This window comes from Sinocyclocheilus rhinocerous, unplaced genomic scaffold (genome assembly GCF_001515625.1).
Source record: "Sinocyclocheilus rhinocerous isolate Xijiao unplaced genomic scaffold, SAMN03320098_v1.1 scaffold1295, whole genome shotgun sequence".
Classification (NCBI taxonomy): Eukaryota; Metazoa; Chordata; class Actinopteri; order Cypriniformes; family Cyprinidae; genus Sinocyclocheilus; species Sinocyclocheilus rhinocerous.
Window position 1 is genome coordinate 790,571 of NW_015660499.1, and position 23,020 is coordinate 813,590.

General features: G+C 34.5%; 2 protein-coding genes across 2 annotated transcripts in view; one reads left to right on the forward strand and one right to left on the reverse strand.

The window, feature by feature from the left end:
- LOC107725167 (bone morphogenetic protein receptor type-1B-like) overlaps nucleotides 1–11,845 on the forward strand; it is a 35,130-nt gene extending 23,285 nt beyond the window's left edge. The window contains exons 2-11 of the mRNA XM_016534338.1: nucleotides 1,031–1,181; nucleotides 1,262–1,361; nucleotides 2,741–2,843; nucleotides 3,820–3,916; nucleotides 4,682–4,820; nucleotides 6,109–6,301; nucleotides 7,840–8,137; nucleotides 9,657–9,832; nucleotides 10,543–10,673; nucleotides 11,268–11,845. Of these exons, the coding sequence (XP_016389824.1) occupies nucleotides 1,031–1,181; nucleotides 1,262–1,361; nucleotides 2,741–2,843; nucleotides 3,820–3,916; nucleotides 4,682–4,820; nucleotides 6,109–6,301; nucleotides 7,840–8,137; nucleotides 9,657–9,832; nucleotides 10,543–10,673; nucleotides 11,268–11,393 (1,514 nt within the window). The 3' untranslated portion in view covers nucleotides 11,394–11,845. The remainder of the gene's footprint in view (nucleotides 1–1,030; nucleotides 1,182–1,261; nucleotides 1,362–2,740; nucleotides 2,844–3,819; nucleotides 3,917–4,681; nucleotides 4,821–6,108; nucleotides 6,302–7,839; nucleotides 8,138–9,656; nucleotides 9,833–10,542; nucleotides 10,674–11,267) is intronic.
- Nucleotides 11,846–12,787: 942 nt separating this feature from the next.
- Nucleotides 12,788–23,020, reverse strand: part of LOC107725164 (netrin receptor UNC5C-like) — a 165,907-nt gene continuing 155,674 nt past the window's right edge. Inside the window, exons 17-18 of the mRNA XM_016534336.1 lie at nucleotides 17,620–17,798; nucleotides 12,788–13,669 (exon numbers count right to left, since the gene is read on the reverse strand). Coding sequence (XP_016389822.1) covers nucleotides 13,504–13,669; nucleotides 17,620–17,798 — 345 coding nt within the window. The 3' untranslated portion in view covers nucleotides 12,788–13,503. The remainder of the gene's footprint in view (nucleotides 13,670–17,619; nucleotides 17,799–23,020) is intronic.

A 23,020-nucleotide genomic window follows, 5' to 3' on the forward strand; every position in this document is an offset into this window, starting at 1 on the left:
CACAAGTCAAAAACCACCTCAAGCGAGCGTAAAAACTTTTTTGCGAATTAAGGGATTTTTATTTTAAATTTGGCGTTTCCATCACTCGTTTCTCATGCGATCAAAATGCGCATTAAAATGGGGTGATGGAAACATAGCTAATAACTTTATTTATTGTGCACTTTCAGCTTTACAACTTTGCAGATCGTTTACATTCACATACAGCTACATTACACACTGCATGAATGGAAATATTGGAAATGGCATAATAGGGGCACTTTAATATTCATTGAGGCTGCCAAAATAAACAACACTAATAATTCATGGATATTATTATTAACCTTGCCTAATTACTTCTACAGTTCCTTTTTAGTATTCGGAAACCTTGAGAACCATAAGAAGTTTTCTCAAATTAGGGCTGTGTGATTGTTTTTTAATTGTTTTGATGAATATTTTTATTGAATACTGACTGTGGTGTAATAATCATTTGTATTTTTATAGTTCGCGATAGAATCTTGATTGTTCGATGAAACATTTTTCATTTAAAGAACGTTTTACACAAACAAATCAATATTACTTTTAGTGAGTCTATCCCTGATGTCCGTCTGTCCTTGACTCGCCTGCTCACAATTTCAGCATCCATTCAGATCCCTTCTTCAAACAAACTTCTCCAATAACCTCTTCATATCGCTCCAAAACTAGTGACAGACCGTCCAAACTTCATTTCCATCTTTTTGTTTAATTTATAAAATGTCTCGGGGCATTTTTTCTCTGCAAATATTTGAAGATGAAAGAGTGAGAATGATGTGATATTTGCAGCCATATTAACCCCAGGTGCCATAAATTTCATACTTCAAAGCTGTGTGTTATGATCCCGAGAGTCTGGATATCTGAAGTAATTATTCAGTTCGGTCTCTCGCTGTTATTTTTGCTCTGTAAACAAGAAGGAATGAAATAAAGCACATTTTTGAGTCGGATAAATGTTAGGTGAGTTTCTGACAGATACTACAGGATGATAACTGACCCATTTCCTATTTCTCCTCCTTTCCAGCTAACGTTCTGGACACTATGCTGCTGAGGAATTCTGGGAAGGTGGAAGAACGCCGGGAGACAGGAAGTGATGCGCCGGCTCTACCTCAGCGCTTCCTGTGGTGCTACTGTTACCATCACTGTCCGGAGGACTCCACTAATAACACGTGCAGGTATCAGGACACATCCCGCCTCACTTGCGTACTCTTGCACACATTCTGTAGCCAGTATTACATGTGTGTTGTGTGTTCAGGACGGACGGTTACTGCTTCACCATGGTGGAGGAAGAGGGTGGAGCGGCTGTGGTGACGTCAGGCTGTCTGGGTCTGGTCGGATCGGAGTTTCAGTGCCGAGTGAGTCATAAACTGCTCTAATTTCCAAAATAAACCACTTAAGTGTTAGTGCATCAGTCCTCAAGCACAGACGAAACAAAAGCCTTACGTAACTCACTGTGAATTAAACACCTCGTTAAATACTCATGTGCTGCTCCTTTATATTTCACAATTCTTACTTGTATGCCAATATGCAATTTTATGTCTTAACTCAAAATTGCTGGAAATAAAGTCAGAAATGTGACATTACGTCACAATTACACTACTGTTCAGAAGTTTGGGGTCAGTAAGATTTTTTAAAAGAAATTAATACTTTTATTTAGCAAGGATGCATTAAATTGATCAAAAGTAACAGTGAAGCCATTTACAGTATGTTACAGAAGAACTCTTTATAAAAACTTTATATTCATCAAATAGTCCAGAAATTTTTTTCCCCACAAAAATATAAAGCAGCACAACTGTTTTCAACATTGATAATATTAATAAATGTTTCTTGAGCTGCAAATTAGTATATTAGAATGATTTCTGAAGGATCATGTGACACTGAAGACTGGAGTAATGATGTTGAAAATTCAGCTTTGATCACAGGAATAAATTACATTATAAATTATATCCAAATAGAAAACAGTTACTTTAAGGTGTAATAATATTTCAGATTATTTCTGTTTTTCCTACATTTTTGATCAAATAAATTCAGCCTTGATGAGCATAAGAGACTTTTTTAATTCTGCAGTGGAAACAAGCTTCCATATTACTGTCATTCCATGATTCTCTTTCTGTGCAAAACAAATTAAGATAGTTTATCAGTTTAGCAGCTGCTTTTTTCCATGTTATGAAAATGAACGGTGATTTATATTGCCAAGCCTAAAAAATGACCATAAAAGTAGTCTATAGTTAATATTTTAAGTGAACCAATACTTTACACACAAAACATAAAACCAAAAGCAATCCTTTTTTTACATTCTTAATACCTGTCCCTGGTCTTATTGCGAAAAAATTAAAATCTGATTTGTTTATTAAAATGTTATATATTTCTTTTGCCAAAGCCAAGTGGACAGGGAAAACGTCTCGGGTTACTTATGTAACCATGGTTCCCTGAGGGGAACGAGACACTGCGTCCTCTAGGGGTCGCTATGGGGAACGCCTCGTCGTGACCCGTGTCTGAAGCCTACATTGATTAGCAAATAATATCATAGCTTATTTTTACCCACTCATTTTAAGTCCTGCTCCTACTGTATTTTATCTGTATATTATTAGTGAACATTGTACAATCAATGAACGTTTCACTTGAATTATGTCAGATTACAAAAGTTAAATGAGTTGCACGTAGTGTTTCATTGTGTTACTGGCCACCTGAGAGACCTGATGTGTTAATGTAATGTGTGTTTGTTTTTGTTTAGGACACGGGGAACTCTAAACAGCGGCGAGCGCTCGAGTGCTGCACAGATCAGGACTACTGTAACAGAGACCTACATCCAACACTGCCTCCTCTACGAACACCCAGTGAGTAACACACACACACACACACACACACACTTACACTTACTGTATCTGCCAGTCTAATCACAGATTCACTGAAATTGACTAAAATGTAAAGCTGTTTAGTAGTGTTTGTTTAGGTAAGCATCATTATTACTGTTGTTAATAATTAGGGTTGTAAGAACCATTTAGCAGAAACACAGCGACATGCTAAAAACCTCTCAGCAGCACCACATAGCAACATACTTACAACCACTCAAAACATCTTAGCAACTAAATTACAACACCCAGTACACCATTGCAACTGCATAGCAATGTGCTAAAATCAATCAACTTAAGAAACCTTAGAAACTGCATAACAAAGCCTTGGCAACAGGGTTATTATTGTTAACTAAAATTATGAAAAATATTTCTGTTAGTTGAAATAAAGCTGATGAAAAATTTAAACTAAATGAAAAATTAAGAATGAACTTAAGTTTAAGTTGAAGTACAAAAATTACTAAATGGAAATTAATAAAAACTATGACTTAAATTAAAGTAAATTACGCCTAAATGATGAACAAACAAATAAATAAATAATAATGAGTAATAAAAAAAAATTACTAAAACTAAAATTCAAATATAGAAATGAAATCTAATTCAAAATAGTATATTAATATATAGTAATATAATAATGATTACTATAGACTAACTCAAACACTTACTGAAGCGAATAAAAAAATATGATTTAACCTCTTTAGTATTTTCCTTTGGGCAACATTCCTAGAAAAAATGTCTGACTTGTTCCCAAAAATATATGTAGGTCAGAAACTCTCACACACCTGTAGGGTTTATTTTGGCTGTCATGAACAACTCCCATCAATCAACACAGCAGAATAGAAGGCTCTCTGTCCGTCACACACACACACACACACACACACACAGATGATGATGTAAGAGGTGTGTGTTCACCGTTTACTCTTTGACATGTAATAATATGTGTGTGTGTGTGTGTGTGCAGGTTACGTAGTGGGAGACATTCATCACATCGCTCTGCTCATCTCAGTGACGGTCTGTAGCTTCATCCTCACCTTCATCATCATCTTCTGTTACTTCAGGTGTGTAAGTTACCAACACAAACACAGACTTAGTTTTTTCTTAAATGAAGCTGATTTAGTGGATAATTCACCCAAAAATCATTTACTCACCTCAAGTTTTTACAAACTTTTTTGTGTTTCTTTCTTCTGTTAAGCACAAAAGAAGATATTTTGAAGAATATTGGCAACCAAACAGTTTGCTGGTAGCCATTGACTTCCATAGTATGGAAAAAGTATTATGGAAGTCTGTTTGGAAGTTTGTTCAACTGTTTGGTTGCCATCATTTTTTTTGTGTGTGTGTGTGTTTGGATACAGGTTTGGAGGGTGATTAAAAGATTTTTGGGTGAACTATCCCTTTAAGGCAGGACACTACAGGCAAAAATATAGTTTTTTTTCATGCACTGGTCAGTTTTGAGATTTTGAGCTATTTGGTCTTTCATAACATGTTTTTTAGACTAATGGAAAGAAAATGGCAAGAAAATGTGCAAAATACACTTTAAAAAAGTATGGTTAAAAGTATGGTGACATAATTTACATTCTTTTTTAAACTTTTCACTTGGGATGTCTTGCCTTAAAAAGACTATAAACTTTTGGTCAGCAAAAACTACAGTGTCAGGTTATATGAGACCAGACTAACACTAATTCTAAACTTTTAATCTGTCATGTTATTTTAATATTATATGTCTCTTAGTGCGGCTGTTTTTATAATATAAACCCCCAGGTTGTGTTTGTGTGGACTTCTGGTCATGTTAGTCTGGAGTTGAAGTGGTCTGTGTGGTGTTTCAGGTATAAGCGTCACGAATTAGCCCCGCGCTACAGCCTCGGCCTGCATCCGGACGAGACGTTCATTCCTCCGGGAGAATCCCTGCGGGATCTCATAGAGCAGTCCCAGAGCTCCGGCTCAGGGTCAGGACTCCCCCTGCTGGTGAGAATCACACACACATGAAATCAACATCCACACAGAGCCCTGTGAATTCTGTGATGCAGAAAACACAGAATCCAGTCATAAAAACATAAGATGGAATGTTATGATGATCAGAAGTATTAATCAATTAATCAAATCCCAACATGAACTAGTGTCTGTGATTATTCAACTGCAAAAAGACTATTTAATGTTAAGTCTCCGAGTGAATGAGTGGCTCAATTGAAAATGTCAGATACACACAGCAAAGTCTTCATTACAACCTGCCAAAATAAAAGATTGGTCTAATTTGACTAAATTATGAAAGAAATGTATTACAGTTACACAGTAGAATGTACTTCAAAGTAGTAGTTGTAATAATAATAATAATGATGATGATAATAATAATAAAATGTAATAAAACTTTTTTAAGGAATATCACAAACTATCACAATTTTACCTGTTTTTGATTTTTACTAAATGATAAAAGACAGAATTTAGAAAAGTAAGATGAAAAGACAATGCAGAATTTCTGAAAAATGTAATTAATTAGACATGCTTTTTTAAAATTAAAATTGACTTAAAAACACAGAACTTGTGAAAAAATAAAAAAATAATTGAATTAATTATGCTTTTTTATTTTAAAAATGTAATTAAACAATTAAAACAAAATCCAGAGAAATTGCAGTGAACAACACAGAATTTGGGGAGAAAAAATTAAATGTAATTTGGAAAAAAATTAAAAACAGATTTCGTAGGACCCTATTTATCTTATTTTCTTAATAAATGTCACTGCTCTTATTGTGTATGATCAGTCACTTCATGTAATTGTAAAGAAAATAACATCTATCTATCTATCTATCTATCTATCTATATCATCTGTCCATCTATCTGACTGTGTGTCTATTTGACTGTATATGTGTCTGTCTGTCTGTCTGTCTGACTGACTGCCTGTCTGTCTATCTATCTGACTGTCTGTCTGTCTGTCTATCTATCTATCTGACTGTCTGTCTGTCTATCTGACTGTCTGTCTATTTGACTGTATATGTGTCTGTCTGTCTGTCTGTCTTGACTGCCTGTCTGTCTATCTATCTGACTGTCTGTCTATCTGACTGTGTGTCTATTTGACTGTATATGTGTCTGTCTGTCTGTCTGTCTGACTGCCTGTCTGTCTATCTATCTGACTGTCTGTCTGTCTGTCTATCTATCTATCTGACTGTCTGTCTGTCTATCTGACTGTCTGTCTATTTGACTGTATATGTGTCTGTCTGTCTGTCTGTCTGTCTGTATATGTGTCTGTCTGTGTCTGTAGGTGCAGCGCACAATAGCAAAGCAGATCCAGATGGTGACACAGATCGGGAAGGGCCGTTATGGAGAGGTGTGGATGGGGAGATGGAGGGGAGAGAAAGTGGCTGTGAAAGTCTTTTTCACTACAGAGGAGGCCAGCTGGTTCAGAGAGACAGAGATATATCAGACTGTCCTCATGAGACATGAGAATATACTCGGTGAGACTTTCTCTCTCAGACACACAAACACCATTACATTCATTTGCTACTGTTATACTATTAATGTAGGGAATATATAGACTAGTAAAATAAAAGATACTGCTTGCCAAGCTTAAGTAACTCGTGATTTAAAGTTATTCAGCGACCCTCTTGAAAAAGTAGTTAGGTTCACTAATAAAAATATTTAATTTCACTGAAGATATTAAGGGGGCAGTATGTGTATAATTAGGGTGAATAAAGGAACTTATCATTTTTTATTGCTGTTCTTTTAATATACGAGTCCAAATGAGTCAGTGCTTAACACAATGGCTGTTTAAATAGCTGAAGATCTCCACTGAACTATATATATTCTAACGTAATTTAACAAAGGTCTTTCAATAAAAGAAAGTGTCAGGGTTACTGCTTAGGTCCAGGATGGGCCAAAAACAAAACAACAACAACAAAGAAAACATTAAGACTATATTTATGCACTAATTGTGTAATCTTTTTGTTCTTCTAGAACAGGGATTCCCAAACATTTTGTCAGTCAAACAAACCTCTTTGACAATTTAAAATATTCACTGAGATTTTAAGATAATATTTCAATAATTGCACACATTTGCATGTTCATGGTTCGGTTAATGGTCACATGACATGCAGGTAAACAAATAAAATATTTAATATTTTTAGTGTTTTATTTTATAGGTTTTATTTAAAAAATATGTATCTATTATTTAATTAAATGATTAGCTTTTCATTAAGTTATAGAACCCCTGCTGTTTAATTAAACTGAAAAAATGTTGTTTTTTGTTTTTTGTGGAAATGAAATAAGTTCACAGTTTTTCATTTTTTTTCTTATTAATTATTATACAGTTTTATATGGTAATATTACCTCAGACTATATGTTACTCTGCAAGGCTATTTATAAGAACTACAAAAAAAAAAAAAACTCATTAAAAATGGTGTAAAATGTTCCCTTTGTAAATGTTAAACTAAAACCTCCTCATGTCCATGTTATTTGTCAACTACTCAATTAACTAAATATTTTAGACATGGGGATTTCTGGGAACACGTTTGAGTGATCACTCAAATTAAAATGACATAGTTCATTTAAACGAACCATCCAAAATAAATCAGTTCGCTATCATTAATCGCTGCTTGAGGACATTCAGTGAGAGTGTGTTTGATCACTCGGCTGTAAAGCTCCACGCACAATACAAAGTGATGCAACAAGCAGCAGTACTGCTTCTTTTCATGCTATTCCGCTGTTTGTTAGAAAAAATAGCATTGCTATTTTCAAAACGGCAGAGCTGCTGTCACACAACTGAAAAATGTAGTTACATTAGCAGCCTATCTACTGTTATTTAATTACTCCCACTGGTGAACATGTAGTCGGTAATTACAGGAAAATGAACCATGTTAAAATGCACGATTGAAGCGACTTGATTAGCAGTCCTTTCAAATTAATTAGATGATATCAGATTAATTATTACATTAAATTAAGCACGGCCTGGCTCGGTATATTTAGCCTCGTGCACTAATTTTAACTCTCTTTCCAGGGTTCATAGCGGCCGACATTAAAGGCACAGGCTCGTGGACTCAACTCTACCTCATCACCGACTACCACGAGAACGGCTCTCTGTACGACTATCTGAAATGCACCACCCTGGACAGCCGGGCCATGCTGAGACTGGCGTACTCGTCCGTCTCCGGCCTCTGCCACCTTCACACAGAAATCTTTGGCACGCAGGGCAAACCGGCCATCTCTCACAGAGACCTGAAGAGCAAAAACATCCTGGTGAAGAGGAACGGCGCCTGCTGCATCGCTGACCTCGGCCTGGCCGTCAAGTTTATCAGGTCAGAGGCCAGCTCCTTTGCTTTACTTTCTTTGAGGTTAACCTGCTGATTATTGTAGGCAGCAGGTTTAGCAACCAGTAAAAAAAAAAGTAATTTCAAATATTCATTTGAGTGATCACTCAAAAATTCCCTGTATGGCATTTTACAACTTTTTTGTAGCAAGGTAAAAATTTAACTAATTAATGCTAATATGTATTGTGGATTGTAATATGGATTGTCACTTTATTTTTAATTTGGCTATGTAAATGAAATGATATTGAAAATAGTATATTTTAAGTTTTATTGGTTACTCTTCAGTGTAAATTTGTGCATACTGCACAGTTTAATTCTGTCACTCTAATTAAGATCCTCAATGTTTTTTGTTATTAATTATCAGATACATACTGCTCTGATAATTAAATACTGTTCTGCAATTAAAATATTACATATATATGCGATTGTTGTTATTGTTAACTAAAACTAAACCTATTAAAATTAGGCTAGATTTAATTATTTGAAATCAAGTTTTTCATCTATAGTAATATTTTCATTTTATTTTATTGCAGCTTGAACTTGGTTTAAGCTGAAGTAGTGAAATTGCTAAAACTGAAATAAAAATAAATTAAAGCTAAATAGAAATATTAAAAAGACTATTGAAAATGACAAAAATGACAAAAACAAAACTGCTAAAACTTTAAATGAAAACTGAAAATATAAAAATAAAAGCGAAGTCAAAATAATAATAACTATTCCAATACTAAAATAACGCTGATATATATTTGTACATTTATTCCTTTATCAGACCTCAAAAATCCTCATCAAAAATCATCAGTTTTTTGTTATTAATTATATTCAGATACATACAGCTCTGACAATTAAATACTGTTCTATAATTAAAAATTACAAATGGTTTTCATTATTTGAAATTAAGTTCTTCTTCTGTAGCAATATTTATATTTTATTTTTTTAAAAATCTGGCCTTAGCAACTATCTGAAATAAAGAGGTTTAAGTTGTAGTACAAATTCAAAAACTAATACTAAATAAAAATAAATTAAAGCTAAATAGAAATATTAAAAAAACTAATAAAAATAACAAAAAAATTGTTTTATGGCAACTGAGAATATGAAAATAAAAGCTATTTCAAAATAATAATAAATACTACAATGGTATATAAATAACACTGGTATATATTTACATTTATCAATTTATCAGACACTTATTCAAAGCCACTTGCAAATGAGGAAAATCACGAGTAAAATGTCATGAGAGCCAGCAGCATTAATATATTGATCATTTTTGTTAGACGTACTATAAACATTGCCCCTTATATAGCTTCAGTGTAGTTTAGTAGTAAATTGTAGCGTAACACTACTTTTTCGAAAGGGTATTTTGGCTGTAGCTTGGCAAAGTACACTTTCAAAGTTGCATCAACAAGTTTTTCCCCTAATAGAACTGATGTGATGTGAAGAGTGTATGCTTATGAAATGAGCTCTACAGCTTAAATATGAGCACTGAAACACTGTTGTGTCTCATGAACAGCGACACTAATGAAGTGGACATCCCCCTGAACACACGCGTGGGCACCAAACGCTTCATGGCTCCTGAGGTTCTGGACGAGACTCTGAACAGGCACCATTTCCAGTCCTACATCATGGCCGACATGTACAGCTTCGGCCTCATACTGTGGGAGATCGCCCGCCGATGTGTGTCTGGAGGTACAGCTCGGAATATTACTGTGTTTCATTTCAGTACCAGCTTTGTCTCAGTTGTTTCTCATAATATTCCTTACTGATGTGGATAGTAAAGCTCAAGTCATTTAATCTTTAAAAAATGTTAAACACACGCATGTAACGAGCGCTCTTTGTTTGCACGTGTCTGTTTACGAATAGATTAAATGAAAAGGGACATAATCTTGACAAACTATATATCATTCTAAAGGTCTAAGCCTCAAGCATCGACAATAGATCGCTGTTTTTCAATGGAAAGCTTATAAAGAATGTATTTGCTAAATTTGTGTAAGCAGTACACATCAAAACATGTATAATCAAAACGCAGTACATACCAGATTCATCGTAATAACGAGTCATAAACGCATACACAGCTGTAAATCCCGGTTTAGTTGTCTATATAGTTTTTATTCATTAATACTTTCATTTTAGTTATTTTAGTACATGAATTTAAACCAAATAAAAATGAGAAATTAAATACATTTTTTAATACGTTTTTTTTATTTTTAATATTTACATTTATTTCATTTAATGTTTGTTTCAAGTAACAATTATTATTAATTATTTTTAATAACCCTGGTTTGTATAAAAATGTATAAATTAATTGATTTAAGAGGTTAAAAGAGATTTTAATGAGATTTCATTCAAGTTTGTTGTTTTGTGTCTGTGTGTTGATTGCTATCCGGATGTTTCTGCAGGTATCGTAGAGGAATATCAGCTGCCGTATCACGATCACGTTCCTAATGACCCCTCGTATGAAGACATGCGAGAAGTTGTGTGTATTAAGAGAATACGTCCGTCTTTCCCTAACCGCTGGAGCAGTGATGAGGTAAACATACACTGATTCAGTGCTCTAAATCACAAAAACACACAGACTCAAACTTGGTGTTCATTTGTACCTTTTTTTTTGTCATAATTTTTGTCAATATTTCATGTCATATTTATTCATTTTAGTCCATTTTTAGCTGATAGAGCCAGAATTATTATAGTTCACTAAAACTAAAACCATAGAAACAGTTACTTTAAATAAACTTAACTGAAATAAAATTATATGTATAATATGTTGTATGTATAATATATAATATATATATAATAACCCTGTTTCAGCTAGCTTCCAAGGCAATGTATGTATGGTTTGCTGAAATAATGAATTTATTCAGATTCATACAATATTTTTGTCGCATAGCTGTATTATAAGCCTGTCCTATCATACAAGATATCTATTAGCTTGCAATAGCACATATTAATAATCTAGTGCATTGCATGTTATTTACATTAATCAAAGCAAAGAAAGCAATTTTAGAAGAGAAACAAATCACAAATAATATAATTTTGTAAACTGGACAGTCTGTTTTTTCCAGCCATCATGACTTTCTTCATCTTGATTTTGTTGAAAGGGTTATGTTTGTTTGTGTGTTTTCAGTGTTTGAGGCAGATGGGGAAGCTCATGACGGAGTGTTGGGCTCATAATCCGGCCTCTCGTCTTACCGCCCTGCGTGTTAAAAAGACGCTGGCCAAGATGTCGGAGTCCCAGGACATTAAAGTCTGAGAACAGACCAGCAGCACTGACACTAACCCTGAACTCACCGCCTGCCGTGGGGTCAAGCACTAAGTTCTGCCACGTGAGAGTCTCCTGCAAACGACCCGGCGCGGCGGAGGACACCCGAGATCTCATGTGATCTCAGGACAGCGATACAACCGGTCCTGCTGCGTCACACAAGCATCTGTGAACACTGGCCAGCGGGACGAAGCAGGACCTCAGCGAGCGAGATCACATGACTCTCCTCAGAGAACTGTCAGCTTTCTCTTTCCACAGTCTGTTCAGCTCCAACATGACCATGGTTTTGGATCATATCAGATTTGTGCTGTCAGTCAGTCAACAACTTTCAACAAGTTTCCCGCCTTTTTTGGTGGGCTGTGCCTTATTTATTTTGTAAATAGATGAAAATGAGAGTGAAGCGTCAATGTACTTGAATAAATGTTCTAATGAGAATGAATGTTCTGCGCCGAGTTACTTTTTGTGTTGCTTTTTAGTTGACCATTACTGTCAAGTAAAATCTTTCTTGTTAAGGTGTTTTCTGAATGAATAAAAAGGTTACATAGAACATAAAAAAAACCTTCATATATATATATATATATCCTTAACTTAACCTTAATTCCACCGGCGCCGTTCGGCGCATAGGGTGACAATGGCTTCGATCCGTGGCCGTGACTTCAGCCTCGTCCCATGGAATGTCGACTGCTCGCAGATCTTCCATAAAAGTTCTTCGCCAAGTAATTTTTGGGCATCCTTGTTTTTGTTTGCCTTGTGCAGGCCGCCAGGATATTGCCATCTTGAGTATCCGATGATCAGGAAGGCGTAAGATGTGTCCGGCGAAACGAAAATGGCATTCGGTGACTGTCGCGGAGAGGGGCTGTGTATAGGCGCGACAGTATACTTCCTTTTTTTTTAATTATTATTATGCAAGTAAGGAATGTGACAATAGTTACAAGTGCCAAATACAGAATCACTTGGACAAACGAACATATATCCAGATAGCTAACATTTCAAGATCATTCTGATAACTCCTGTATATGTATTCTTGTGATTGTGAGCATGTGTGTGTGTGCGTGTCATTGTATGTAAGTGTGTGGGAGGAAGCATACAAATCATTGAGTATCTAAAAGAACTAGAAAAAAAATAAAAATAAAAAAATATTTGTAATGATTTAAATAAAACTTAAATCAATATTATTACTATTATATTATTACTATATTGCAATAATATTGTGTATTTAATAATAATAATAATTATTATTATTATTTATAGAACAAAGGTCAAATTACAATATCAATATTTACGTCTGCCTTAATTTCTTGGCTTTCAAACGTTAAACCATAGAGCTTTTATTTTGGCAGCAGTGGTTATTAACCTTACTACAATAACTTGGTATTAGCCTTCACTTAAAGAAAAAGTAGTAACAATAACTGTAGTCTCCGTCACATTTTAGCAGAAACTGTAGTCACCATGGTAAGTTTTGTTGAGGGGTAAGTGTGCTCTTGTTAAAGTAAAGCGTCTGGTAGAGCGAGACGTGAAACACTGATGATGCACAACACAAACAGCCCATGCAGAACGAGTGAAAGATCATCATTATTACAGCGTGATGAAACATTGCATTCCAGAAAATCAAAAAACAACGTCTGACATGATTCTCCGATCCCTGGCGAGTGCTCACGTGCACTTTTGTTCAACAAACAAACATATTTACTGTACCCGCGTTACAAAAATAATACAATTCAAATCGCATCTGAACGGTAACTGGATTTTAAAGGCCACTTTAAGGTACTCGCACTAAATACTGTATTCATGTCTCAAAATATGATATTACATGAGCGTTTGTTGTTTCTGCAACCACTAGATGGCACCACAAAATTCAGTAAAAACCATGACTAGAGGATGATACAGTGGGAGATTTCTGCTGTCCTGCAAACTGGTTGAGCCTGAAGCATCTCGACCCTGTTCCTGCTTCACCTTTGACCCCAAACTGGCGGCATCCACATCCACTGACGGCAGCGGAGCACGTTTCCAAGAAACAGAATAAGATGCTGCGGAAGCACAGCGTCTTGGTTTTTGATGGCGTGGCAACAACTTGAGCTGGACATCGTCATCGATGTGAGGGTCACTGTTCCTTGGCCATGGCGGCGGCGATGCTGTTGTCATGGCGACCCATCTCCTCCAAGACGGTGGCGAGCTGGTTGAGGTTTCCGTGCGGGAAGTGTTGAGCTTCCCAGAGATCCAGAATCACTCCGGTCGGACTCGTCTTAGTCGCAAAGTAGTTGAGATACCTGCAGGGCAGGTGAGAGGAAACACTCAGTGGTGTAGGACCACAGTATATCACCATATACTTATTTGTGTTGGAAATTCAACATTTTTATGCTATTTTAATGTGGCAATGTTTTTTTTTTTTTTTGCATAATCTGATTTGACTATTTTCTCTTTTCATTTGGAACTTGGGCACAAACCAGCAGATCAGATTATTCCTAAATATTTTTATATTTGTGTATTATATTTGTGAGATTATTTCTTTAATAATAATGCAATAAAAGTGTGATAGGCTTATCGGTGACATGGAAATAAACATTTTTTTCTAAAACCATTTTAACAAGTATGTGATCAGCAAAAGATTAAAAAAAAAACTGTTTTGGTAAAAATACTTAATATTGGTATCAGTTATTACAGCTATTATTATTTAAAAAAGTATTATTTAAACATTAAATAATACAAAAAAATATTACTATAATATTGGTAAAAATACTTAATATTGGTATCAGTTATTACAGCTATTATTATTAAAAAAAGTATTATTTAAACATTAAATAATACAAAAAAATATTACTATTGCACAGTAAATAAAGAGTATTTAATAATAATACTTATTATTATTATTATTAGTTGTTACTTCTATTATTATTCATAGTATTATTTTAGTTGAATAAAAACAATAATAAATCAATACAAATATTCATATTCCACAGTAAAAACAAACAACAACAATAATAGTAATTATTATTATTATTATTCAAAATATTTTTCATTTATAGTAATAGTAAGTATTATCCAAAACATTATTTTTATTTCAAATAATACAATTGTAATAATATTTAAATAATAAAAATTTAATCTAAATCTACTACTGCAATAATACTATTACTGTGTAAATAAAAGACAAGTATTTAACAACAACAACAATAATAATAATTGATATAACAAAATTAAGTAATAGTAATAATAATAAAATAACAATACAAATGAAGAATGTTGTTGTTATTATTTGTTTATTTTATATAACAACAGTAAAATTACTACACCAATATTTATGTCTGTCTTCATTTCTTTGCTTTGGAAGTCCACATAAATTAATAGCAATAATAACACTAATAATAATCATAAAATAATAATCAAAATCAAGAATGTTATTATTATTATTTTATATAGCAACAGTAAAATCACAACACCAATATTTATGTCTGTCGTAATTTCTTTGCTTTGAAACGCCATATAGGCTAAAAACCAGAAAGTGTTTTATGTGTATTGAAGGATTTACTCATCAGCCACAACAATGTAATGATCTTGTAATGCAATGTAATGATTTACCGATTTTCTCAGTACATATTAAATAATTGCAATTACTTTGATTACATTATTCAATAAAAATAAGAAAACAGCCAGTATTCATGCCTGTCTACAATTTAATTCTATATTTCTGTAAGGTGCGACACCCCTCGTGACGCTTTCTTTGCATCTTTGCGTTACTTCATGTTTTCCCATCATTCTCACATGCACTGTATGTACAGCAAACCGTCAGCAGCTTGACACACTTCCACATCACAAGGTGTATAACATCAGTCGGTCCTACAGATGAACGGAGAAGCTCTCCACGGTCTCCAGCAGAAGGTCTGGAGATCTGCACACTACGACTGATGAAGAACTTTCACAGCCTGTCTTTTCACTTTTAACATCTTCTTTTTTCCCAGGATCCTCCTCGCTTTATCTCTCTACTTCCTGTCCCCTGTGAACTCGAACTCTCTCGTCTTCTGCCTCTTTCATGCCTGCTGGTCCTCAGAGGTGAACAGTGAGCTCTCCATCCTAAACTCTCTCTCGTTTGAAATCAGATCTCTCGTTCTTAAAGCGTCCTGCAGTAACACCTCAACAAGAACTCAAACCATAGGGGTCCTGTGCTTTTTTTTTGCCTTTTCCTCTAATTACGTGGATTGTGGAGGCGCACAGAAACACTGCTATTTTGAAAAGTTGATGTTCGAGAGAGTGAATATATCTCTTCGTATTCTCCAGGCAGAGCGAAAAGAACAACAGGAAATTTCTCTTTTGCTCTCCTGCTGTTTTTCCACCGTTAATTGTCTTCAAACTCTCCTATGAGATACTTTTAGAGCACATTAGTTTCTCTTCTATCGCTTTTAAAATAAAAACTACACTGCAGTCTCAGCTCACTCATGACAAACAAACGCTCACACTAGGGATGCGCTAAAATGTTGACCTATAATGATAGATGAAAATTACGTATTTTATGGTGATATTATATTATATTCGTAAAAATCTATGCTGTCAAAAATCTTTTTCATTAATTGAAATAAAGCTAAAATAAAATAAATTTAAAATAAATTTTTTTTTTATTAAAAATGTTGTTAAGCTCAAGTACTAAAATTATTAAAACCACAATGAAATAAAAAAATAAATGAAAGCTACATAGAAATATAAAACAATATTACTAAAACATATAATATAATATATTTTATTTTATTTTATGAACTTGAAATGGGACTAGATATTATATTTCACTTTTTGAATTTTTTAGCATGTATACAAAAATGTAAGCTAGACTTTCACTTTCAATTAAATTTAATCATTAAAAACTTTTCAGCACAAAATTAATATTTTATGAAGTAAAATAAAAACAAATTAAGTAAAATTAGAAAAAAAGCCATATTATTTTCTTTAAAAAACAAACAAACAAACACTTATTTAGCAAGGATGCATTATTAAGCAGCACAACTGTTTTCATAATAATCAGAAATGTTTAGCTAAAATAAAATAAATTTAAAATAAAAAGAATGTACTTAAAAATGTTGCCTAACTGAAATAAAACAGATTTAAGCTCAAGTACTAAAATTATTAAAACCACAATGAAAAAAAAAAAAAAAAATGAAAGCTTCATAGAAATATAAAACAATATTACTAAAACATATATATTTTATTTTATTTTATGAACTTGAAATGGGACTAGATGTTATATTTCACTTTTTGAATTTTTTAGCATGTATATAAAAATGTAAGCTAGACTTTCACGTTCAATTCAATTTAGTCATTAAAAACTTTTCAGCACAAAATTAATATTTTATGAAGTAAAATAAAAAATAAAAATAAAGTAAAATTAGAAAAAAGCCATAATATTATTTTCTTAAAAAAAAAACACTTTTATTTAGCAAGGATGCATTATTAAGCAGCACAACTGTTTTCATAATAATCAGAAATGTTTAGCTAAAATAAAATAAATTTAAAATAAAAAAAATGTAATTAAAAATGTTGCCTAACTGAAATAAAACAGATTTAAGCTCAAGTACTAAAATTATTAAAACCACAATGAAATAAAAAAAATAAATGAAAGCTACATAGAAATATAAAACAATATTACTAAAACATATATAATATATTTTATTTTATGAACTTGAAATGGGACTAGATGTTATATTTCACTTTTTGAATTTTTTAGCATGTATATAAAAATGTAAGCTAGACTTTCACGTTCAATTAAATTTAGTCATTAAAAACTTTTCAGCACAAAATTAATATTTTATAAAGTAATGTTACATTAGAAAAAAAGCCATAATATTATTTTCTTTAAAAAACATACTTTTATTTAGCAAGGATGCATTATTAAGCAGCACAACTGTTTTCATAATAATCAGAAATGTATCTTAAGCAGCAAATCAGCATATTAAAATGGTTTCTGAAGGATCATGTGACACTGAAAACTGGAGTAATGATGCTGAAAATTCAGCTGCGCATCACAGGAATATTCAAATAGAAAATAAATATTAAACAGAAAATTGTAATAATATTTTACATTATTGCTGTTTTTACCGTATTTTTGATCAAATAAATGCAACCTTGGTGAGCAGAAGAGACTTAAAAAATCTTAATGGCATTTAATTATTTACAAACTTCATGGAAACGAAGTGAGAATGCATGCACATACAGTGTTGATGTGTGTGAACGTCACCTGTCCAGGTTGAGTTTGTGTGCCAGTATTCTCCAGTCGTTTCCGCGTGTGTGCGGGACGTCCAGGCTGCTGCACAGTTTGCTTCTGATGCTGACCGGGATCCTGAATGCGCTCGGACCCGCAAGAACCGTGATACTGCTGCCTGGATCCATCAGAGACGTGTCGATGCTCTGGACGTCCTGCAGAAAACACATACACTCCATCATACGTTTGTTTATTTAATCTTAATTATGTGTCTGAAGTGAATGTACACAACACCCTATAGTGGCAAAAATCCCCCATAATCCCCATAAATCAGAAATGGTGTCTCAAAATGAGCCATTCAGGAATGTACTCCAAAGTGATGTCAAATATTAACAGCATAGACAGCAGTAGGTACTGAATATTACCCTTCTGTCATGCAGATCAAATATTTACATGCGATTTCTTTTCAAGCTGTTTACGTTCACCGACATATCCGACTGTTTTTGTCTTCTGTGTACTTAACAGTTTAAGCGCAATAAGACGCGAAAGAGAATTTAAATTAGTACTCATGCTCAGAACACCGTATATCAGACGTTTAAACTGATGCGGCTTTAAAACACATGCAAATAATACACTTTTATGATGATGACGAACTGCAATGTAACGTGAGCACAATAAACATGCTTATCCAAACCAAACAGACATTTTGTTTTGGCGGCGTATGCGAGGCACGAGCTGTAAAGACTCTTCTGGAAGGGGGCGGGGTACAGCAGCTCATTTGCATTTAAAGATACATGCACAAAAACAGGCATGTTTTTCCTTCTGTTAAAAAATGGAATTTTTAGCATGGAATAATAAATGATCTGTGAGGTATTTTGGGCTAAAACTTCACAGACGTCTTGCATCTTGTATATACTACATATTGTAAAAAGGGGCATAATAGGTCCCCTTAAAAGCTAAATAGAAATGACAAAAGCACAAAACAATATCCCCTATCACCTTAGCAATCACTCAGAACGCTATAGATGAAATATAAGTGTTCTTTATCTAAAATATACATTTAAAATGTAAATGAAATTATAATCACACGATGGTGAGTGTTTGCTCATTACTTTGACGTAAGTCTCTTAAAAAACAATAATAAACGGAGACTAATTACACATAGTTCTTCTGATCACTAACACACGTCTAACGTCTAAACATGTGTTTCTTCATTTTGAAGCCGCTCGTATGTCTCTTCATATGTATAAACAGCATCATGCGTCTCAGTCCCCCGCTGAGCTCCACTGCTCTTTTGGTATTTAGAAATGTTCTCACCGAATCAAGGCTGTTTCCCTGCTGGAGATACACTCTGCTTCTTGGAAATAATATCGACTGACATTTCCAATGCATTCAAATCCGAGCTGCAATCTCAATCGTGTGTGAGTGCGTGTGTGTTGAGGAGGCGGTTTAATTAAATCACTCTCGTTGGTGATATTATTCGTAAAAAGCAACAGCACCAAATAAAAGCTTCTGCTTTTGTACATCCATAAGAACAGAAGCGGAGGATGTGAAATGAGCGCAGCTGCTTTGCATTTGATTGACACAGAATATTAAAATTCCCACTGAAAAGCGCAGACTCTCCCATAAAAAAAGCAGACTTTACAGGAGACTTCGAGCTGTTTTTTCGTTTTATGCAAAAAGCATTTTGTCTAGAAAGTGAACTAACGTTAAGCAAATTATTATAAAACCAATGCAATTGCAATTTCAAGCAGTTTCAAGCACTTTATCCAAAATTCAAGCACTTTTCACACCTTGAAAACTCTACGTTAAAATTCAAGCATTTTCAAGGATTTCAAGCACCCGTACGAACCCTGAATGTTGCTGTTTGAGCATAAACAATATCTGCAAAGTTATGACGCTGAAAGTTCAATGCAAACGGAGATATTAGTCTTTTAAAATGATGGCAGTTTAATGCCTACAAAAATGGCTGGTAGGGACTACAACGAGCCACATCCCGGGTTGGTGACATCACAAACCCCGAGATTTACATAAACCCCATCTGCTTTAGAGAAGACGAAGAGTTGTTGCCATGCCGTCAAAACTAGGGGTGCACGAAAAAATATATTCATATATGAATCGCGATTCTGTCTTCTAACGATTCTAATGGATTCACAAGTTTCAAAATCAATGTTCTAAAGCAGCGCTTCTTAATCCTGTTCCTTGAGTCCCCTGCTCTGCACACGCTCTGCATCTCTCTCTCTCTCAGATCATCATCTCGTCACAGCTCCATCAATGATAGTAGTAGAGATTCATTTGGAGCCAGAGCCTGCGCAGTAGTGTCGTGAGGTGGAGCCGCGGAATCAAAGTCCCACCCAAACTCCCGCAGACCCAATCAACCATAACAACACGCCCCATTTTTTTGTAGCATCAAATTACTAGCTAAAATCAAACTTATCACAAAAACTAATAATTTAACATATATCAGCGTGATAACAACAACCTTAAATGACCAAAAACCATCTTTCGGAAAAATTGTATTGGAAGTGTAATTTATTATTATTATTTTTTTATTTTGACTCAAGTCCCATTCGTTTACATGGAGAGGGCGGGGTTTATGACCTGTACTGCAGCCAGCCACCAGGGGGCGATCAAAGAGCCCGCAGCTTCACTTTTCAGGACGTGTGAGGCACACCTGAGACAGACAGATATTTTTCACAAAGCTACGAGAAGCGCACACGGTTGCCATGGTAGCGAGCAATACTTGCTGGCAAACACTTCTTACTGTTACAAAAATGCTACAATGCAATCATGTATTCTGCTGTATTACAGCTATAAAACCATATATCAGAGGCTAACATAAGCAGTAGCATTTACAAATAACAGTGTATCTAAAAGTACGAGACAACAACAAACAAAAAAACATACCATTCTGAAACGTCCTGTATGAGCCGTGTGCTTGCACAGGTTCTTCGCGATCCTCTTCACTAATATTCTCTGGGTCTCAATCGGGCTCAAACTGATAAGCAATATTGACGACGCCATTGTTTACAATACAACCGGAGCACATTCTGAGGTGAGGGGGCGTGACGTTTCTGAACGCGCACTAGTTTAGTTTAGCGGTTTAGCAAATCACAACACACTGGGCTAGCTGACCAATCTGAACCCATTGCGTATTTCTGAGGGAGGGGCTTCATAAAAGCAGGGACTGAGCGGTGTGGAATAAAGGTAAATTATGTGAAAAATAATGCGCTTTTTAAAAAAAAAACGAGGCATTAACACATGTTAGACTGCATCCCATAAACACAATCAAGCCTAGAAAAAAACCAGTCAACCACCCCTTTAAACATCGTTGCACAAGTGTATCAAAATGAGCATCTTTGATCAATAAATGCACTCAATCTATTTTTACCAGTATGAAATGACAAGTGCACTGAAAACAGTCCCTGAAGAGGCCGAACATCAGTCAGACAGACGCGCTTCGCAGCCCAGAAGGACTCAATTCATCGCAACGCATCCATCTATAATGTTAACGAATCTATGCTGTTCTTAATTAGACACATTGATTAAAGCCCAGGAGCGACGGAGAGAGAAAAACACAGCGGCTCGTGAAAACCCTTTGTGATGTATAGACAGACGTGTGAGGGTGTTAAGAGTAGCTAGAAAAAAACCAGTCAACCACCCCTTTAAACATCGTTGCACAAGTGTATCAAAATGAGCATCTTTGATCAATAAATGCACTCAATCTATTTTTACCAGTATGAAATGACAAGTGCACTGAAAACAGTCCCTGAAGAGGCCGAACATCAGTCAGACAGACGCGCTTCGCAGCCCAGAAGGACTCAATTCATCGCAACGCATCCATCTATAATGTTAACGAATCTATGCTGTTCTTAATTAGACACATTGATTAAAGCCCAGGAGCGACGGAGAGAGAAAAACACAGCGGCTCGTGAAAACCCTTTGTGATGTATAGACAGACGTGTGAGGGTGTTAAGAGTAGCTGAAGCTCTTGAACAGCCTCTTCTCCAGAGACGCAAACGCATGGGAACTGAAGGAAGACAGCTGATGGAGAGCACGGAGCCGTTACAAACCCTAGTGAGTTGCCTAACTAGATAGTATCCCAGAAGTTGACCAGATTTCTGAAATTGAAACCAGGGATATTTCTATTTGAGTGGTCAAAATATCATTGAAATCTCTCTCTCTCTCTCTCTCTCTCTTTGAGCTTTTTTTTTTCTTTGAATAAAAAAACAGGGTGAATATATCTGTAATGTTTTTTTAAATGTTGTGGGTTCCCTATTCTATTAATATAATTATGATGATGTTTAGTTGGATTGTTATGATTGTTTCAGTTTTGATTTTGATCTAGTTTTAATACAATTCACCAAAAATCACACTATGAAAATAGTTAATAGTAGTCATGGTCAATAGCAAGCAGTTAAAAAAATGTTATACAATAACAAAATATTATATTAAAATTAAACATATTTGTAACATTTCCTGTTTGTAACTGTATTTAATGTATTAATTTTTCCAAACAGATGACAACTTTAGTAACTTTGTGTGTGTGTGTGTGTGCTTGGAAATTACTCTCACTATCCTATCTTACTAGCTTTAATTAGGCGAAATAATTATGTTGCATTTTTATTTTCAAAATGAGCCTAATAAGCATAATAATAAGCATAATTAGGAATAGTAAAGATACATTTCCAAAAGTATAAACATAAAACAACATTTGGAAAGTTGCAATTAGTGTATACTCAGTTTATGAAAATGAAAATGTTAAATACTGTAAAAATGTTCTCATTTTTGGCGTCATATGTTCTCATATTCATAATTTTATTTTTGTAATGTGTTTTTGTAAAGTCATAATTTTGTTATAATACTGTTTTGATCTGTAGCTATTTGCTATAGTTACTATTTGTCTCATAGTGTACTATTGTATTTAAAAACGTAAAATTGTCAACATAACATTCCTGCACCCTATTCAAGCCCTGTTGTAAAGCACATACAAACATTATTTTAATTTAACATAAATAGTTAATATGTTACTGGCTTAAAAGCATAACAATAGCTGTTTCCATCACCCTGTTTTATGCGCATTTTGAAGTATCGCATCAGAAACGAGTGATGGAAACGGCAAATTTCGAATAAAAATCCCTTATTCGCAAAAAAGTTTTTACGTTCGATTGAGGTGGTTTTTTACTTGTGCGAAAAAGGGTTAATGCGAATAAAAGGAGATGGAAACGCATTTTTGCTGAGTAAATTCTTCCATGCGCATCAAAAAAGTCATGTGACTGCGCTATGGGACGCCAAAACCTAACCAGTGGACCAATCTCGTTCCTCAGCATCTGAAATGTTATGGTCATTTTGAAATGTCCGAGCAAAGTCTGTCATCAACGTATTTCTGTATAATTGCCTCCCAGAACTGTTACACGACTGCGTTCCCAAACAGCAG